The sequence below is a fragment of the Phycodurus eques genome, chromosome 18 (assembly GCF_024500275.1).
Source record: "Phycodurus eques isolate BA_2022a chromosome 18, UOR_Pequ_1.1, whole genome shotgun sequence".
NCBI classification, from domain to species: domain Eukaryota; kingdom Metazoa; phylum Chordata; class Actinopteri; order Syngnathiformes; family Syngnathidae; genus Phycodurus; species Phycodurus eques.
The window spans coordinates 8,987,138-9,005,074 of record NC_084542.1 but is presented as its reverse complement, the minus strand read 5'-3'; the positions used below and the strand labels follow the sequence as shown (position 1 = coordinate 9,005,074).

At 40.6% G+C, this 17,937-nt stretch overlaps 1 protein-coding gene across 2 annotated transcripts in view; it reads right to left on the bottom strand.

The window, feature by feature from the left end:
• Window positions 1–17,937, bottom strand: part of nbas (NBAS subunit of NRZ tethering complex) — a 163,170-nt gene that overhangs the window by 30,846 nt on the left and 114,387 nt on the right. For both annotated transcript variants that reach the window (XM_061704380.1, XM_061704379.1), the window contains 4 exons: window positions 16,693–16,935; window positions 10,942–11,144; window positions 9,460–9,549; window positions 8,301–8,484 (listed from right to left, as the gene is read on the bottom strand). In XM_061704380.1, coding sequence (XP_061560364.1) covers window positions 8,301–8,484; window positions 9,460–9,549; window positions 10,942–11,144; window positions 16,693–16,935 — 720 coding nt within the window. The remainder of the gene's footprint in view (window positions 1–8,300; window positions 8,485–9,459; window positions 9,550–10,941; window positions 11,145–16,692; window positions 16,936–17,937) is intronic.

Genomic DNA, 17,937 nt, shown 5'->3' with positions numbered 1-17,937 from the left:
CCGACAGCGAGGCACTCTAAAGCGGCTACGACAACAAACTATCTAAAGGGAAGATGCATTTTTTGGGGGGGAAGGAGGGTAAGCAACACTGGCTAACTGCACGTTGCAACTGCGCCGGATAATGGCTGATGCAAACGAATGTGCTCAGATTTCTATATAGAGGGGGAGGGGCGACTCATGCTAGGACCCAAGTGCGACACATAGCACCATTAATGCCACGCACCAAAAATCAGGAAAACTGAAACGATGAAAAACTGTTTCCCGCTATAGTTCCACAATTGAGCACAACATACTGTAGTTCTCATTCTTTGCACGTCCTCAGCATTTATCCATCCAGCCAGCCATCCATTTTCCGAACCGCTTATCCTCACTAGGGCCGCACATTATCTTCAAACATAAATATTTACTAATAATAACAACAACAACAACAACAACAATTACACTTGTATAGCGCTTTATAGACACTCTGAGATGCTTTACAATTTCATGCATTATTCATTCACTCCTCAGTCACATCCTGGTGGTGGTAAGCTACTTGCGTAGCCACAGCTGCCCTGGGGCAGTCTGACGGAAATGTGGCTGTAGGCGACCACCACCAAACATCCAACCACATTCATTCGTAGGCAATGTGGGTTAAGTGTCTTGCCCAGGGACACAATGAGGACATGCGCTCAGGCGTGGATACAATGTGGCGATCCTCCAGCTGCAGGGCGTACGTACTCTTACCCTCAGCACCACGCCACCCAAAGAAACAAAACTCTGGTTTCACTTTGCCTTTAAACTTATTGAAACACTTTGTGGACACAGTACTCTACCTGGATCATCTGTATAAAGTTAAGGCCATTACCTTATCTACGTGTCCTTGACCCGAAAGGGAGGCAGTGTAAGATGGCACCATTTGGGCTTGTCAGAGTATATCGGGCAGGGAGCGGTAGTGCCTTGGGCCTTTCTGCGAGGAGCTCATCAATATTCATCGACCCGCTGTGGCTAATGTCTCGAGAGGTGGGCGGGAATATAGTTGTAGAGGTCGCGCACTTGGCACGAGAGAAAGAGAGAGGGATTAGGGAGAGAGCGACTGATGTCGTGGACTTCAAGAAAAAAAACAATGATAAGAAAGAAAATGAGACGCAAACAAGGAAAGGGCAAAAAGCCTCTGGACCAGTGGGATGTTGCTTTCTGGCAGTTTATCACTGTTTCAAAGAGTGTAGACAAACACATGCAATCTAGCACACAGTGTGCAGGTAAACTATCCTGTCTCCAGGATTCTACTTTTAACTTGAGTGGCACAAAGTACAATATAGTACAAGGACAAAAGCCTTCACTTGTCCTGCAGTGGGGACATTTATAAGTATACTGTAACAACTCAACAATAAATAAAAAATAAAAAACACGATATTGCATGGGAACACTGTATATGGTCAAAAGTATTTGAACATCTTTTTTCATCAACTTTGTAGAAAATAGTTTAGGGCTGGGACATTTGTTGTTCCCCATATACAAAACATGGTCCAAAAGGCAGTATGTTTTCCAACCAGGCACAGGTACCATGAGAGATAATCATGTCTGCCAGGGAAAATGATCCCATTTAACTTAATTTGCCTGAAAATTATCATTCATTAAGTCACTCACTACCGTGCACGTTTGTATTTGTCAACTGGAGTCCAATCTGCCACCGACGTATATATTTGTCATGTATGCTTTTCAACGGGTAGGTGAGGAAGAGGGTCTCGCACAGCCGCTCTGTGAAATTCAAGTTTGTATACCACTGTAATGACTAACATATCCCTGTAGATGGCAGCGTTACATTGCTTTATATTTGAGGTCAGCATAGGTTTTACGTCGAAGATAGAAATTAGGCGGTGAATCTCGGCTTGTCACATCGATTATGAGGGAGAAATGCCAACACGTCAGAAGTCGGATAAGTTTAGGTACCTGACACTCGAACAGAGTATGCACATACATGGTATAAACAGAGTATGTGTTGGGGTGGGTAGTAGAAAGTTGGTGTCACAATAGTAATAAAAAAATGACGCAGTTGATGGCGTGAATGGCGAACGGCATGTAAAAAATGTGGTGAGTCAACGTCACTCACGGTACGTTTCTTATTTGTATATCTATAATTAAATGATTATTTTGCCTTCCAAAGCCCTTTGTCAGTTTTTTTATGGTTTGAGGTGTCACAAAAGTAAAACATTTTAGCATCAAAGTCACTGTTCTGCTAGACATGTTTCTTTTACAAAAAGCTTGTTTTCTCTGGTTCTTGGTCAGAAAAGTGTTTTTTGATGGAACCAACCCATGTTTTACTGTTGATTACGAAAGAATGAGAAACAAAAAGCTAGTAACAAACATTTCTGGTGAAAGAAGAGAGTCTAGTATTTGTTTTGGTAGGTGAGGTGCTTATCCTATCACAGAACACAATATTCTGTGTGCCTTGAATGATCAGTTAAAATGCTCTTAAGCGGCTGCCAGTGAATGAGTGAAAGATGCCCCCAGAATGGCCAACATATGAACATCAAGGTTAAATGAAATGAGAATTAAAAAAACAAAAACAAAAAAAAACACAGATCTCCACACAAACACCTGCTTGACAATATCAATATTTAACACACACACACACACACACACACACACACACTAACAGTATATTTTAATATCAAACCCATTTGCAGGCAGACTCCAACCTGTCCTTAATCATGCATGCGGCGTTCAGGGGAGGAGGTCCCATGAATATTCCATCAACCAGAAAAAGGTCAAGGGGAAAATGAACGCTCGAAACGACGACACGTGAGCGTAAACGCGTGCAATTACCTACGACGAGGGTCGGATCACATTCGGTGTTAATGAAAACAATACTTCAGTAAAAAAAAAAATAAGGGTGGGCGAATGCCTGTCTGAATGTTCTGAACTCTTCTTTCGGTTACTTGGAGAAGTTGTGCCATTGCCATAGCAGTGGATGTAGATCTATGGGTTGAGGGCGAATTGACAGCGTCTTTGCTGGCTGCACAGATGGGTAGATACTGTAGATCACTGATTTCCAACCTTTATGGAGCCAAGGCAATTATTTTACAATTGAAAAATCTCTCGGCACCCCGACAAACAAACATGTCACAAAAAGTGGATACATTAATTACTGTATGTACTTAATCCCATCCAATAGAATGGCATTTACTTGTTCTGTCTGTCACTATGCCTCACTGGCATAAATAGATGAACAAAGATATATTATGCAAATAAAATAAATTTGGAGCAATTATGTAAAATTTTATAATTTCCCACGGCACACCTGAAGAGCGCTCACGGCACACTCATGTGCCCTGGCACACTGGTTGAGAATCAGTTCTGTAGATGGAAGGATGGATGGCTGGAGGGATGGATCAATAGATAGATGGTAGATAGGTGCAGGGGTGGATGATAGATGGACGGTGGACCGGTGGAAGGGTGGCTGAATGGCTGGCTGGATGGATGGATGGGTGGACGATAGACACTAGACAGACGGATGGATCGACAGACAATAGATGAATGGATGTTAGATAGACAAATGAATGGATGATGGATGGATGGATGGTTGGATGGGTGAGCGGATGATGGCTCAATAGCTGGATGTGTGGAAAAGATGGGTGGATGGATAGAGAGACAGACAAATGGATGAGTTGACAAATGGACAGATGGAAGACAGGTAGGCAAGTATCGATTATTTCTCTCATCACGAGCAACTACAGTTTTATCGAGCGATAAACCCGCTGACTTGATAAAACCTGTCTTCAGTTTAGCATGTATGCGGTTAGCATGTCCTAATGAGTTTACATTCTTGTCCTTGCTCTTCTCCAATAAGAGAAGAGCGATCTCATCTGGTATATTTTTGGTTCGAACAACTCGTGTTCCCCCGTCCAACCCGCTTTGTTTTTCCAACTCGGATCATTTCAACTCATCCTCGGGCCCTCTTTCACCTTATTTCCTCTCCTCTGTCTGCTCTCATTTTATTGCACTGCCTCCTCCTCCTCCTCCTCCCGTTCTTTATTTTGCAGACTCAATCATCCAGTTTGGGCACCGACGAGATGACAAGAGGCCGTCTCTCCAGGCCATGAGGTTTAAAATAAATAAATAAATAAATAAATAAAGTGTCGGCTGCAGAAGGACCCTGAGGATCCTGGACGAAGGATGCTAAAAATAAGTAAAACGACAGTTTAGGGACGAGCTATCACAACAGCAACCTGTGACGTTGTGCGAGGAGCCTCACCGTCATCACATCGATTATTTATCTAGCCAAGAAGACTCTTAGCTTGCTTGGGCTCTTTCTTATGTAACCTGCTGGATTGGACATCTTTGAATAGCTTAACTGTCCACAGGCTTGTTTCAACTTTGCAAGGGTATCTATTGACAAAGCACAGTGGTGCCATGACTTACAAGTTTAATTCATTCTGTGACCACGCTTGAAACACCAGTTACTCGTATATCAAATCAATTTTCTGCATTAAAATGAATTGAAATGCCATTAATTTGTTCCAGCCCCACAAAACCAACACAAGAACTTAAATTGCTTAATTTTCCCCCCCACTCCACTCGAGTGACGGTGTATCTGATTTAGGGCTACAACTAACAAATATTTTAATAATCGATTAATCTGTCGATGATTTTTACGATGAATCGAAACATCACATAAAAATATATTTTAAACATTTCCTTCCTTTTATTAAAAAAGGTCATTATTTCAGATTGACAATGCAGAAAATGCACACATGAATTGATGATTCAGTTACTGTTTGAGCAAAAATTGTAATAATTACTTTCAAAAGTATATGTAGACGTTTGCAAATGTCTTATTTTGATTCAACACAAAGATAATCACATAATATTTACTGTTGAGAGGCTTAAGTGGACAATTTCAAGTTAATGTCTTAAAACAATAAATTATGAAAACAGTTGTTCATTAATTTGATAATCAATTATTTGTCTATTAATGGATAAACTGTTGCACCTCTAATCCCAAATCAAATTAATTTTACTTCGTAAATCAAAGCTCGCAACACAAACCAACATTGTGCTGTTTTTTGCGGGGCCTGGAATGTGTTAAACTTATAAAGTCAAGGTACCACTGTTCATTAAATCTGATCTGCTGATCTGATGTGTACAGTCTGTGCAAATCGGGATCAGATAAGGATAGGGCTGCGACGATAATTGGGGTGACTCAAATAAATTCACTGCCTCCCATGTCATTCACAAGGCCAGGCCCCAACACACACATTCAAAGTACAGATACTACAGTGCAGAACATTAGGATGGCGACCCCAAGTGGACAAAAATAATACCTGCAACTCACATGCATATTATGTATTGTATAATGCAAAATAATTTTTTATCCAATTACTCATATAAGCCTTAGGATAATTGTAAGAATAATCAATTCCAAAAATATTTGAATGCCCGAGCCCTAGACCTTGATTAAATTTACACAAGGGTTCTATAGAAGAGCAAGCTGAAAACATTTTACATTTATTTATCTTTTTTTTTTTAATGAAAATGGCAAATGAAAATTAAATCCTCCTTGTTGGAGGTAATTATGCAAATCCATCCTTTCAAGCGGGCATATATGTCGCGCACGCATGCTTGGGGGAATCCACATTCATGTCACCTTTTTGTCTGCTAAATGTCACAAACAAATAGTCAATTGTTGTGTCGAGAGAGAAAGGCCACACGTAACAGACTATATAGATTAACGCACATGCACGCTATGCAGACGGAGAAAAGAAGCGCTCCCGTCTTGACGGGGGTGACATTTTATCTGCCAGTTGTTATGACGAATCATTCATGAAGTCACAAAATCCATGCGAGGCTTCACCTCGCCGTTATAAATCCTAATTGTCGGCGTTGGGTATTGGTTTCATTCGGTCTGTCGTTTTCGCATGACGCAAAAAGACACCCAAAGAGAAATGATGATGCATGAAAGTGACTCCTTCTTACGTTTTAAAAGCTTCTTTCAGGCTGCTTCGTTTAGTAACACATTTGCTAGATGTACAAAGAGCAAGCAAATTCTTAACTATTTTTAATCCTTCTAATTAACACAAATTTGCTAGCTGACAACAAGCGCGCAATCTAACAAACTTACTAACAAATTATCTAACTAGTTTTAACTGACACTAAAAACTAGTTAACTGGCTTGCTAATTGAACAACCAGTTACAGACTACCTGGATAATCAACTAGTTTGCCAGCTGACAATCAGACTAGATGCGCAACTAGCATGTTAACACGAAACTATTTTGTCTCATCCTACTAACTACTAGTGTGAGAGCTAACAACAAGTTAGCAAGTTAACTAACTAGTTTGCAAGCTGACTCTGGCACCTCCACATAATTGGTTTGTTCTCTGGGCATTGAATAGATCACAACTAGACTGTTCTGTTTGTCTTAGAAGACGTTTCATCTCTCATCTGAGCAGGTTTCATCAGTTCATGCATCGAGGCTTAGGACGCACTAGCCAGCGTTTGTGTGGAAAACTCGACTATTTATGCTCTAACTTAAAGGCATGCCCCACACCACGTATGGAATCATTCTTTTGGAATGCAAAAAAGGGGGAGAGCCGTTAAGAAATGTTATACATTAAGCCTATCAAATGTGTCTACAAAAATACTTGTTGCACATTGAAAGACCTTTAAAAGGAGCAAGGGGATTGTGCGGAGAAAGTGTTGGAGACCTTTAAAAAAGAGATTAATTAACTGCTACCTTAGGCTGCTCACTTCCTCTGCAGTGTGTGTACAGGTGTGTGTGCGTGTGTATGTGTGTGGGGGTGTGAGCACGCACGTGCGGGCGTGTTATGAGTGCCTTGCTGCTACACAAACAGACAAACACACACACACACACACACACACACCTGTCCACCGCTGCCAGGCATACATGTACACATGAATTAAGCAGAGGCTTAATTAGTCAATCGAGAGATATAATGGCCACGCGATTCAAAAGACTCTATGGACTATTGTCACCAGTTTCCACCAAAGGTTCAGTTCACAACAGTTCAGAAACGCAAGTCATACTCCATCAGTAGCAGGGTTTGGTAGCTGGGCCTTCAGTAGGTACTTCCTCATCTTAAATCATCTCTTACAACCACCAGTTTCATGTCATTATTTATCTAATAACATGAAATTATTATTATTTGTTGATAAAAGACATCATATTCACCAGATATGCTGATTATTAAATGTAATCATGAATGCTACTGACGTGCTTTGCCATTTGAAGTTGGGTATAACAAGTTTTGCTCTGACCAACCAGACGACAGAAAAATAGTGGTCATTGATTCATCTTACTAACTAACTAACTGTGGTGTCATTGATTCAACTAACTAACAAACTAATAATTAGTTAACCAGCTAATTAGTTTGGTAATTAAACAACTAGGTTGCTAGCAACCCCACAGGCTATTAAACAACCAATCAAACAAAATTAACAGGTTTTTAAGTTGACGAATTAAAACTACTAACTAGCACTACTAAAGACAATCCCAATTCCAATGAAGTTGGGACGTTGTTTTAAACATAAATAAAAACAGAATACAATGATTTGCAAATCATGTTCGACCTATATTTAATTGAATACACTACAAAGACAAGATATTTAATGTTCAAACTGATAAACTTTATTGTTTTTATCAAATAATCATTAACTTGGAATTTTATGGCTGCAACACGTTCCAAAAAAGCTGGGACAGGTGGAAAAAAAGACTGAGAAAGTTGAGGAATGCTCATCAAACACCTGTTTGGAACATCCCACAGGTGAACAGGCTAATTGGGAACAGGTCGTAAAATACGACAACGGAGACCCCGGACTGTTGAACAGCTGAAGCTGTACATCAAGCAGGAATGGGAAAGAATTCCACCTACAAAGCTTCAACAATTCGTATCCCCAGTTCCCAAACGTTTATTGAAAGTTGTTAAAAGAAAAGGTGATGTAACACAGTGGTAAACCTAACCCTGTCCCACCTTTTTTGGAACGTGTTACAGCCATAATATTCTAAGTTAATGATTATTTGCTAAAAACAATGAAGTTTATCAGTTTGAACATTAAATATCTTGTCTTTGTAGTGTATTCAATTAAATATACGTCGAACATGATTTGCAAATCTTTGTATTCTGTTTTTATTTATGTTTAACACAATGTCCCAACTTCATTGAAATTGGGGTTGTAGAATGCTAGTAACCCTACAGACGACCTGGATAATCAACTAGTTTGTTTTCTCAAAATATTTGAGCCTTTGTGGAGCCCTGCGCTCGACCGTGTGTCACTGTAATGCGAAGTGAGCGCGTTACCTGTGAGTGTTTGAGGACAGCCTGCGTCCTGTAGAGCAGCAGGAGTCGGAGGTCGGCGTCGTGCATGCTGAAGTTGCTCTCCAGGATCTGAAGCACGGCGATGCGCGGACGCACTGGCAGCGATGGGTCGCTGCAGAACGGTCGCAGCCAGGCCAGAAGGTCATCAGAGCTCACCGCACAGTCGCTGAAAGGGTGAGATTGGGGGTGATGGTTTGGGAGTGAGAGACAGCTTGTCACACAGCCTGCCTTGACAGAGAAGAGACCTCCGCCAAGGCCACACAATCCTCAACCAACTAAAATGTGTCTTTGCTAATTTTATGGAATTAAGTAAGTGATTTAGAGTTTGCCTAGTCTAAAAAAATTACATAACAACTAGCTAACTAATAGTATTAGCTAAATTAGTTTGCTACCTAACTAGTTTATAAATTGAAGAACAAGCTATCTAATTTTCTAGCTTTGTCGAATAATAGTTGCTTGCTCACCAGCTAAATATCTTACAATAACAAAATGAATGAACAAACTAGCTAGCAAATACTTAAAAGATATTTTTGTGGAATCCGACTAACTATTTACTCAATATTAGCTTGTTGATCAACTAGATATCTTACACTAACTAAGTAACGAAGCAACTAACTACTTTTCTAGCTAGCTAATGGAGGACTATTTTTGTAGTCGTAACTAAATAACTGATAACTAAATGTTTGATAGTTGACCAATTACTTACTAACAAACTGCTGCCTATAATACTAACTAACTTGTTTTCTAGTCTGCTAATTAAAAATTATTTTTTTTAATCCTCCAAACTAAATAACTGATTGACATGTTTTCTAACGAACTAAGAAACAAGCTCTCACTTTCCGATGCCGCATTTGTTGGGATAACTATTCTGCTACTTGAACATCTAGTTAGCCGACTGACTTCCCAGCTACCATACTAACTATCTTTGGAGTTGACCTGAACTGGCTCATAATAACCAACACATTTTCATGTCTATGTGTGGCAAGCCCAATAATAAAGTATGCTAGTTAACCTCTCTGATAGTGTCAATCAAAACTGAGCAGGTGGGAAGTTGTATTGTTGCTGTCTATTGATTCCTCTGTGTGTGTGTGTGTGTGTGTGTGTGTGCGTGTGTGTGTGTGTGTGTGTGAGCGCGATGTACCCCGCCTGCACGCTGTTGTGTACAGCCGTTGCAATGGCCTCAAGCACGCCAAGGGCGGCCGTGTGGTTTGTCAGGACATCGAGGTCACCACTGGAAAAGAAAAAACACCACAGATAAGTCGGTAAAGTGAGGAGAAAACGGTGAGAATGGTTTTACATAACAGCTCATTAAGATAAGAGGTGCAAATGAACAGTGTGTCAGGAGGGACAAGCGCCCAGGGAAGGAAATCAAGGGCTTTACTTCCATGGATACAATTCCAAATTAAATGGTCTCCAAACAAATCGATGTATTAGACACACAAAAAAACATAACTATCATTTTGGTACTTTTAGCTTCTCACTCTGACTATGAGCACACATTTGACGGCGATCTAATGCCTGGATGAGACTACAAGACAAATTTGGTCTTACACGATTGAACTATGTCAGACAGCTGCCATAAAATCTTGCTGTATCTCTGTCAGACAGTGGCAACACTATAAAACATGTATTCCTATACCACCATATCCCGTCTTTTACGATCACTGGGCTTTATCTAGTCAAATCAAACACTGTCGGGGAAGCGTGACCAGAAAATGTCACCTTTCACCACAACCGGATATAACCGTTACCGTGGTGACAACACGTTGTTGTCAAACAATGGATTGCTGTGGCAATGTTGGCGAAAAAAAGAAAAGAAAAAAAAACGTGCTGTGTCACCGGGTCCTCGGGAAAGGACGTTTTGGGGCTATCTATTCAAGGATTGCTTGGGGAATGTTTACATACTTTTAATACGATACCGCTCGCAAGCATGGAACAATCTGTTATGTAGCCATACCGCTCGCAAGCATGGAACAATCTGTTATGTAGCCTAGAAAGCTAGTGCTAGCACTAACGTTTGCACGTAAACATGTCGGCGTTCTGTCGAATCATGCCGTAAAGCTTCGGTAAGTATTGGTTTGTGCGCGTGAATAAATGTTGACAACGGCGATCAAATACGGTATGTTGACAACGGCAAGCACGGGAGGCAATGCGCCAGTCACAATACGCAATCCTATTGGTCAACGTCAAGGTGCACTGTCGAACAGTTGTCATTGATATGTCACACTACACGGAAGATATCCAAAAACTCAAACCTACTAGACTTTTCATTTTGGCGTCGTAGGGCTATCGTAGTGCCAAATCCTTGATCGTAGTGCCAAATCCTTGGTCGTGGATTATGTCACACTACAAGAAGTTTTGTCGTTCCTGATAAAATACTGCCCCAACTTACAAGTTTTCCGAGTTACAAGCCATTGCTGGGTTAATTTCTTGTTTTGTGTTATGAGACAAGATTTGAGGTAAGAGCAATTTATGAATATAGAAATGAGGTGCATTTTGTCAAAGAGTGTGTCTTTGAAGACCGTTTCAAGTTGGTTAACTACAGTAGTTAAATACACAATTGCTTATGGCTGTCCCTTGATATTATCGCAAAAAATGGCTGTAAGATCATATCACAAGTTACCCTAGCAAAGCGACCACTCTGTCCACGGCATCTTGCAGCACACTTTTGACGGAAAGGTCCAGTGGTCCCACGGCGACGCGCAGTAGCTCGCGGATGCTCTGGAGAGGTTGCCCATCGGTCGCCATGGCGACTGCCAGTTCGCGGACCTTGGACTTTTCGGAGCGGGACACATCATAAAGTCGACTGTAGCCCCGCAGCTGCTCCTGGGACGGGAAAGCAAACCAAAACAAAACATTATCAATAGGTGATTTGGGTACTGGGAAAACCAGGTCGCAGTGAACGCTCAGTGACTAATATCATCCAAGAGGAGACTACGGGCATCATACTATTAATTAAATAGCTAGCTAACTAACAACTTGTATCCTAACTTGTTTTCCTATCTTATTAGCTAGATTGTCAGCTGAATAACTAACTGTAACTGACTGATTAGTTTGCTACCTGTCGCTACCTAAATACTTTGCCAGACTAATGAGCTGGCTAATCTAATCAGTACGATTTGCAAAACAAAAACAAATAAAAAACAAAATAGCAAAAAAACTTACTAGTTTATAAGCTGACTAATTAGCTCCCAATATAGGTAATCATATTAGCTAACTAGTTTGCTATCTGAAAACCTACCTAGCTTATCCCAATAAGTAACTAATTAACTAACTAGTTATCAATGTTGTTTGCTAGCTGAACAACTAGCTTGCCACTCTACATGCTAGTTTAAACCACTAACCAACTAACAAACCAAGCAGACTAATTTTCTATCTACCTAGCTAATCCTACTAACTAGCTCGCACTGCTATCTAAAAACCTACCTCTTATCCCAATAAGTAACTAATTAACTAACTAGTTATCAATGCCATTTGATCACTGAACAGCTAGATTGCCACTCTACATGCTAGTTAAACTCATTAACCAACTAACAAACAAACCAAGCAACTAACTCGTGAACCAACCAGGTTTTTTAGCTGAATAATTAATCCAACTAACTAGCTTGCACAACAAGTAGTTTGTCAGCTGACTAACAGTTTGCAATTTCCAGCAAAAGGATGGGCTAATGTGTGTATTTGTCTCACATTTTGACGTCATTATGCAGTGAAAAGGTGTGTAATAGCGCCACCATGCTTCCAAATGGATGCATTTAGGAGCTTTTATTTTACCAGCAAAGTGCTATACAGTGTGGTCTATTATAACAACACCTTACAACAATGCACTCGGCTGCACTTAGCTGGATGAAAGCCATCAAGCAGCTGGCACCATAGAAGCCCTTTAGGGGATAAACAAACATTTGTCGTAGTTAAAAACCTCCGGTTGTAATGACACATTTTAACAGTGTCCATATGCACCCTGTTATTATGGATTGTCCTGCCGGATTGTGTTGCCAAGTGAAAAACGTGCTCTAACGGCAAGGGATGAGTTGTTCAATTCGGTACGTTTTTATTTGGTTTCCAACGCTCTGCTCTTGTTGTAAGTCACTTGGAAGTCTTTCGGAAAAAGTGTCAAAATCAGCTCAGATGCGGCGCCTTATTGACAGCCTGTTGAGAAGCACGCACGCTGGCTGACATTTTAGACAAAGCAGGTTACAGGAGGTGAAAAAGACAAAAGTGAAAGTAAGTAAATCTGTATCCAGAATCCCCAACCGCAACAAAAAGGAGCAAATGTCTTTCTATTGCAGGGGTGTAAATTTGTTTTTGTTGCGGGCCACCCCGTAGTTATTGTTTCTCTTGGAGGGCTGTTATGACTGTGAACCCATATGAATGTATGATCGCCTCATATTATTCCATATACACAAATTCATGGATAACTACTTTTGAAATCAGAAGCCAATTTGTTCGACGTAGAAGTTTGTTCGACTATCGGCATTAATTTAATTCATTCATTCATCTACCGTTCCGCTTATCTTCACTAGGGTCGCGGGCGTGCTGGAGCCCATCCCAGCAATCTTCGGGCGAGAGGCAGGGTACACCTTGAACTGGTCGCCGGTCAATCGTAGGGCACATAGAAACAAACAACCATCCGCACTCACATTCACACCTACAGGCAATTTAGAGTATTCAATTAACCTACCCTGCATGTCTTTGGGATGTGGGAGGAAACCGGAGTACCCGGAGAAAACCCATGCAGGCACGAGGAGAGCATGCAAACTTCACACAGGCGGAACTCTGGTCCCCAAAACTGGGAGGCAGATGTGCTAAGCAGTCGGCCACCGTGCCGCCCAGTATTAATTTAATTAATTTATTTATTTTTAAAAAGAGGATTGCTAACAAAATGCTTGCAATATGTCAATATTTTTAATAGTGAAGATAATTACAAAATTTAGCAGGAAGCACGAAGTGGATGCACATGATTTGGTTTCGCGGGCCACATAAAATGATGTGGCGGGCCGAATCTGGCCCCCGGGCCACCAGTTTGACACGTCTTCTATTGTACTGTTAAGCTGCAGGCTACTTCCTGGATCAGAGACGATGATGTCCGATGACGGGACTGTACCATTATCGAGGACAGTTGCAATTCAAGAGAAGAGGCTCCAGTGGTGAAACGAGGAAAATAAGCTCAAAAACTGAAATGAAAAAGCTTCTTTAGTTGTCTGTTAAATCATTGTGTGGAGGTAACAATGCTTCATTTTGATGGACAGTGTCAAACACACATTTAAATTGCATCAATTGCAAGCTGAGCGTTACATAAATTTTGTTTTGTTTTAAATAACTAGCTGCCTAGCCTGATTCTAGCTTGGAGGAGGTCATAATGCATACTATTGAAGTACAGTGTTAACTAATCCACCTCACCAACTAACCAACTGAATTAACCCATCCAATCTAACCAATTGACCTACGTTCCAACCTAACTGACCAGCCATTCAACCAAATGAACTGACATAACCTGACCAACCCAGCCAACCAACCAAACTAACCAGTCTAACCAAGCTACCCAGCCAACTAAACCAAATGGCCAAACATACGAACTAGCTGACCAACCTCACCAACCAACCGACCTAACAACCAACTAAATAAACCAACCAGTCGACCAACCTAACCCTAACCAACCAATATGCCCAATCAACTTGACCAACCAACTAAACAAACAGGTTTAACCAAGCTAACCAACAAACCGACCTAACCAACCAACTAAACCAACCATCTTAACCAATCAACCTGGGATGCCTAAACAACCAAGCTAAATAATTGTTCAAACAAACCTAACCAACCCAATATAACCAACTGACCTAACCAACCCAACCAACCAATAAATTGCCTAATGCTCTTCTATCTTGGCAGATGTATTATTTGGTTTTGATTCAACCAAACATATTAATTTAACATGCCAACCAACTAACTATCCATGTAATAGCAAAACAATTTTTTACCTAACAACTTGGTGGAGGTAATAATGTTTAGGTTGGATGGAGATGTAATTGCTTAACTTGGACCTGATGCATGTGGACTGTAACAGCAAAAAACAAACTAAACCATACCCGGCACAATTTAAACCTGGCAGAGGTAAAATGCTGCTTTTGATTGACGCTTACAGGGATGGATTCATTTACCTTGGACCCGATGCAAACAGACTGTAACACCAACCCCCCTAACACATAGTACATGACAAACTAGAAAGGAAATCACTCCTTTATCCATCTCAATCAATACATACCTGCCCTGTTCCTGCTTATTATATCCTTTTCATCTATCTGCAAGGAAACAATCGCTTCCTTGCGGCATACATAGGGTGTGTGTGTCATATCTTGTTTTGCATTATGAAGGGAGAGTGCCATTAAACAGAGATAGAAAAAAAAAGAAGAAAAAAAAGAAAATCAGGGGTTAAATGTGATTAAGGTACACAGTGTGGGAGTTGGAAATGACCAGCTTTTACTCAAGTCTCCCGGTCGCCTAGCAACATTCGCCAAATCACATCCTTTATTGTGTACATACAGACGCGCATGCAGCAATGGGGAGGTGAGTTCGAGGGAGTTTGCTTCGTGAGAAACAGCGTGATGTACACACTCAAGTGTGGAAATGAGGAACCAGTGGGGGAGAAAAAAAAAAAAAAAAAAAAAAAAAAAAGAAAAACCGACATGCGCACCCAAATGAAAGTCAACACATATACAAATGCAACTGACTTGTGTGAACAGCAGCATGTATGTATTGTATGTGTCTAACATATTCTTATAAACCCCCAAAGGAAATACAGTATAATTCGTTCCGTGACCACATTCATAAGTGAAAATACTGAAATCATATTTCGCCATTCAAATGAATGAAAAAGCCATTAATCCATTCCATTTTTTTATTTTTTTTTAAAGGAAAATAGAACTGTATTAATATTGTATTTCATGAAAACGTGTAGTAATAATATAAATAAATACAATGTAATGAATTAAACACTGGCGGCATGGTGGCTGACTGGTAGGTAGATATGAATGTGAGTGCGAATGTTCCGTCCATCCATCCATTTTCTGAGCCGCTTCTCCTCACTAGGGTCGCGGGCGTGCTGGAGCCTAACCCAGCTGTCATCGGGCAGGAGGCGGGGTACACCCTGAACTGGTTGCCAGCCAATCGCAGGGCACACACAAAGAAACAACCATTCGCACTCAAATTCACACCTACGGGCAATTTAGAGTCTCCAATTCATGCATGTTTTTGGGATGTGGGAGGAAACCGGAGTGCCCGGAGAAAACCCACGCAGGCACGGGGAGAACATGCAAACTCCACACAGGCGGGGCCGGGGATTGAACCCCGCTCCGCCGAACTGTGAGGCAGACGCTCTAACCAGTCGGCCGCCGTGCGAATGTTTGTTTGTTTAAATATGCCCTGCGATTGGCTGGCATCCAGTTCATGGTCTACTGAACTACTACTGGGTATGCCCGCAGTTAGCTGGGATAGGCTCCAGCACGCCCCCGACTCTAGTGAGGATAAGCGGTGTAGAAAATGGATGGACGGATGAATTAAACACTTGGTGCATCATGATTGATTTCAGCTCCTTCTGGTGTGTGTATAATACACAATTTAATTTAATTAATTTAAGTAAGGTAATTAAAATTGATATAGTTTAGTAGTGTAATTTTAATGTTATTAATTGTTATTTTGGGTTTTCTTTCCAAAATAACTTTTCATCAGTAAATATTTATTGAACACTTAATTTAAAGAATTAAACAAGAGACGATTTAACAATAAATGTTTGGTAGTAAGTAATTTAATGATAAGCAATTGAATGTTTGTATATTAAATTAGATTGTTGAAAGTGTTTTAATTATAGAACTTTAGAAATACCTTTTATTTATATGAAAATAAAAAATAATTATAAACAACACAAAAAACTTAAATGAAACTACATACAATTAAAAAAAGAAAATACATCATATAAATTAATAATTAAATATAATCAATTAATAAAATGAAAAATAAATTGGAAAATAAAATACAAAAGAAACTAAAACAAGTACAACAATACAAAAGAAAAAAATAGTACATTTGCTAAAAATAATGTAGACTAAATGCATACAATAATACAAAATAAATAGGCATAAAGTAAATGTAAAAAAGAAAATGCAAATGTACAAAATAATAATGAAATACAGTATTTTGTTCTCATGTGCTGTTTTTTTGTCATCGTTGTTACCGTTTTATCATAGCAGTAAGTGTTGAAAAATTATTATTTATTGTTTTTATTTGTAGATTAATTTTAGGCCCCAATAAAAGTAACTCAGATTGAGCAACCAAAAACTAATCAGCAAGTGAAAGTGAGGTGCTAGATGACGACTGCATCTACCTGCTGGCTGTCTCGCAGCGACGCGATGAAGTCGTGACTCAGCGTTTCCAGGTGGGCCTGCAATTGCTGCAGGTGCACCAATGCCTCGTCCAAAGTCATCCCCGCTGCTTCCGCCCCTTCCTGTTCGCTGGCCACCTCACCACCTGCTGCTGCTCCTCCTCCTCGCTTCCTCCTCTTCTCAGCCAGCTGCCGCAGGGTTTTGGTGGCTCGCCGGAGCACCTCGGAGCGGGCTGGGATGCTCAGCTGGAGACCAAGGACGAGACATGAATGAATTCAGGGGAGAGAGACAGATAATTGCACATTAAAAACCTTTGTAATGTCAATTCAGAGATTTGTTTCTCAGTAATTTATACATGTTTGAAGAGAATTACTGAAAACGTGCAAAGACTGATAACGGAAACTGATGCACTTTGAAGTCCGACAGGAGTCGCCGCTCCCCCACTATATCAGAACTTGAGCTTCGGTCGCTTGAGCGGTTGTCTGGCGCAATTGCAACATGCAGTTAGGTAGCTTCTTATGCCTACACCCCAAAAATGCATCTTCCCATTAGATGTTTTAGATGCTAGATACTAGAGTGCCTCCTTGTCTGCTGCGCACATCATGGTGAGAAAGACGTTAGCGCCGGGGGGTTTGGGGGGGATATTGCAATAACTGCAATTGCAATATGCAATATGCAGTAAGCTAGCTAGCTACACTGGGTATGGAAAGTATTCAGACTCCCTTAAAAATTTCACTTTGTTATATTGAAGCCATTTGATAAAATCATTTAAGTTATTTATTTCCCCTCAATGTACACACAGCAACCCATATTGACAGGAAAAAAACTGAATTGTTGAATGTTTTTTAAGATTTATTCAAAGAGAAAAACTGAAATATCACAAAGCTATAAGTATTCAGACCCTTTGCTCAGTATTTAGTAGAAGCACAATTTTGAGCTAATAGAGCCATGAGTCTTTTTGGGAATGATGCAACAAGTTTTTCACACCTGGATTTGGGGATCCTCTGCCATTCCTCCTTGCAAATCAAGAACACTCATGTTGTTTTTCTGAAGCCACTCCTTCGTTATTTTAGCTGTGTGCCTAGGGTCATTGTCTTGTTGGAAGGTGAACCGTCGGCCCAGTCTGTGTCCTGAGCACTCTGGAGAAGGTTTTCGTCCAGGATATCCCTGTACTTGGCCGCATTCATTTTACCTTCGATTGCAACCAGCCGTCCTGTCCCTGCAGCTGAAAAACACGCCGACAGCAT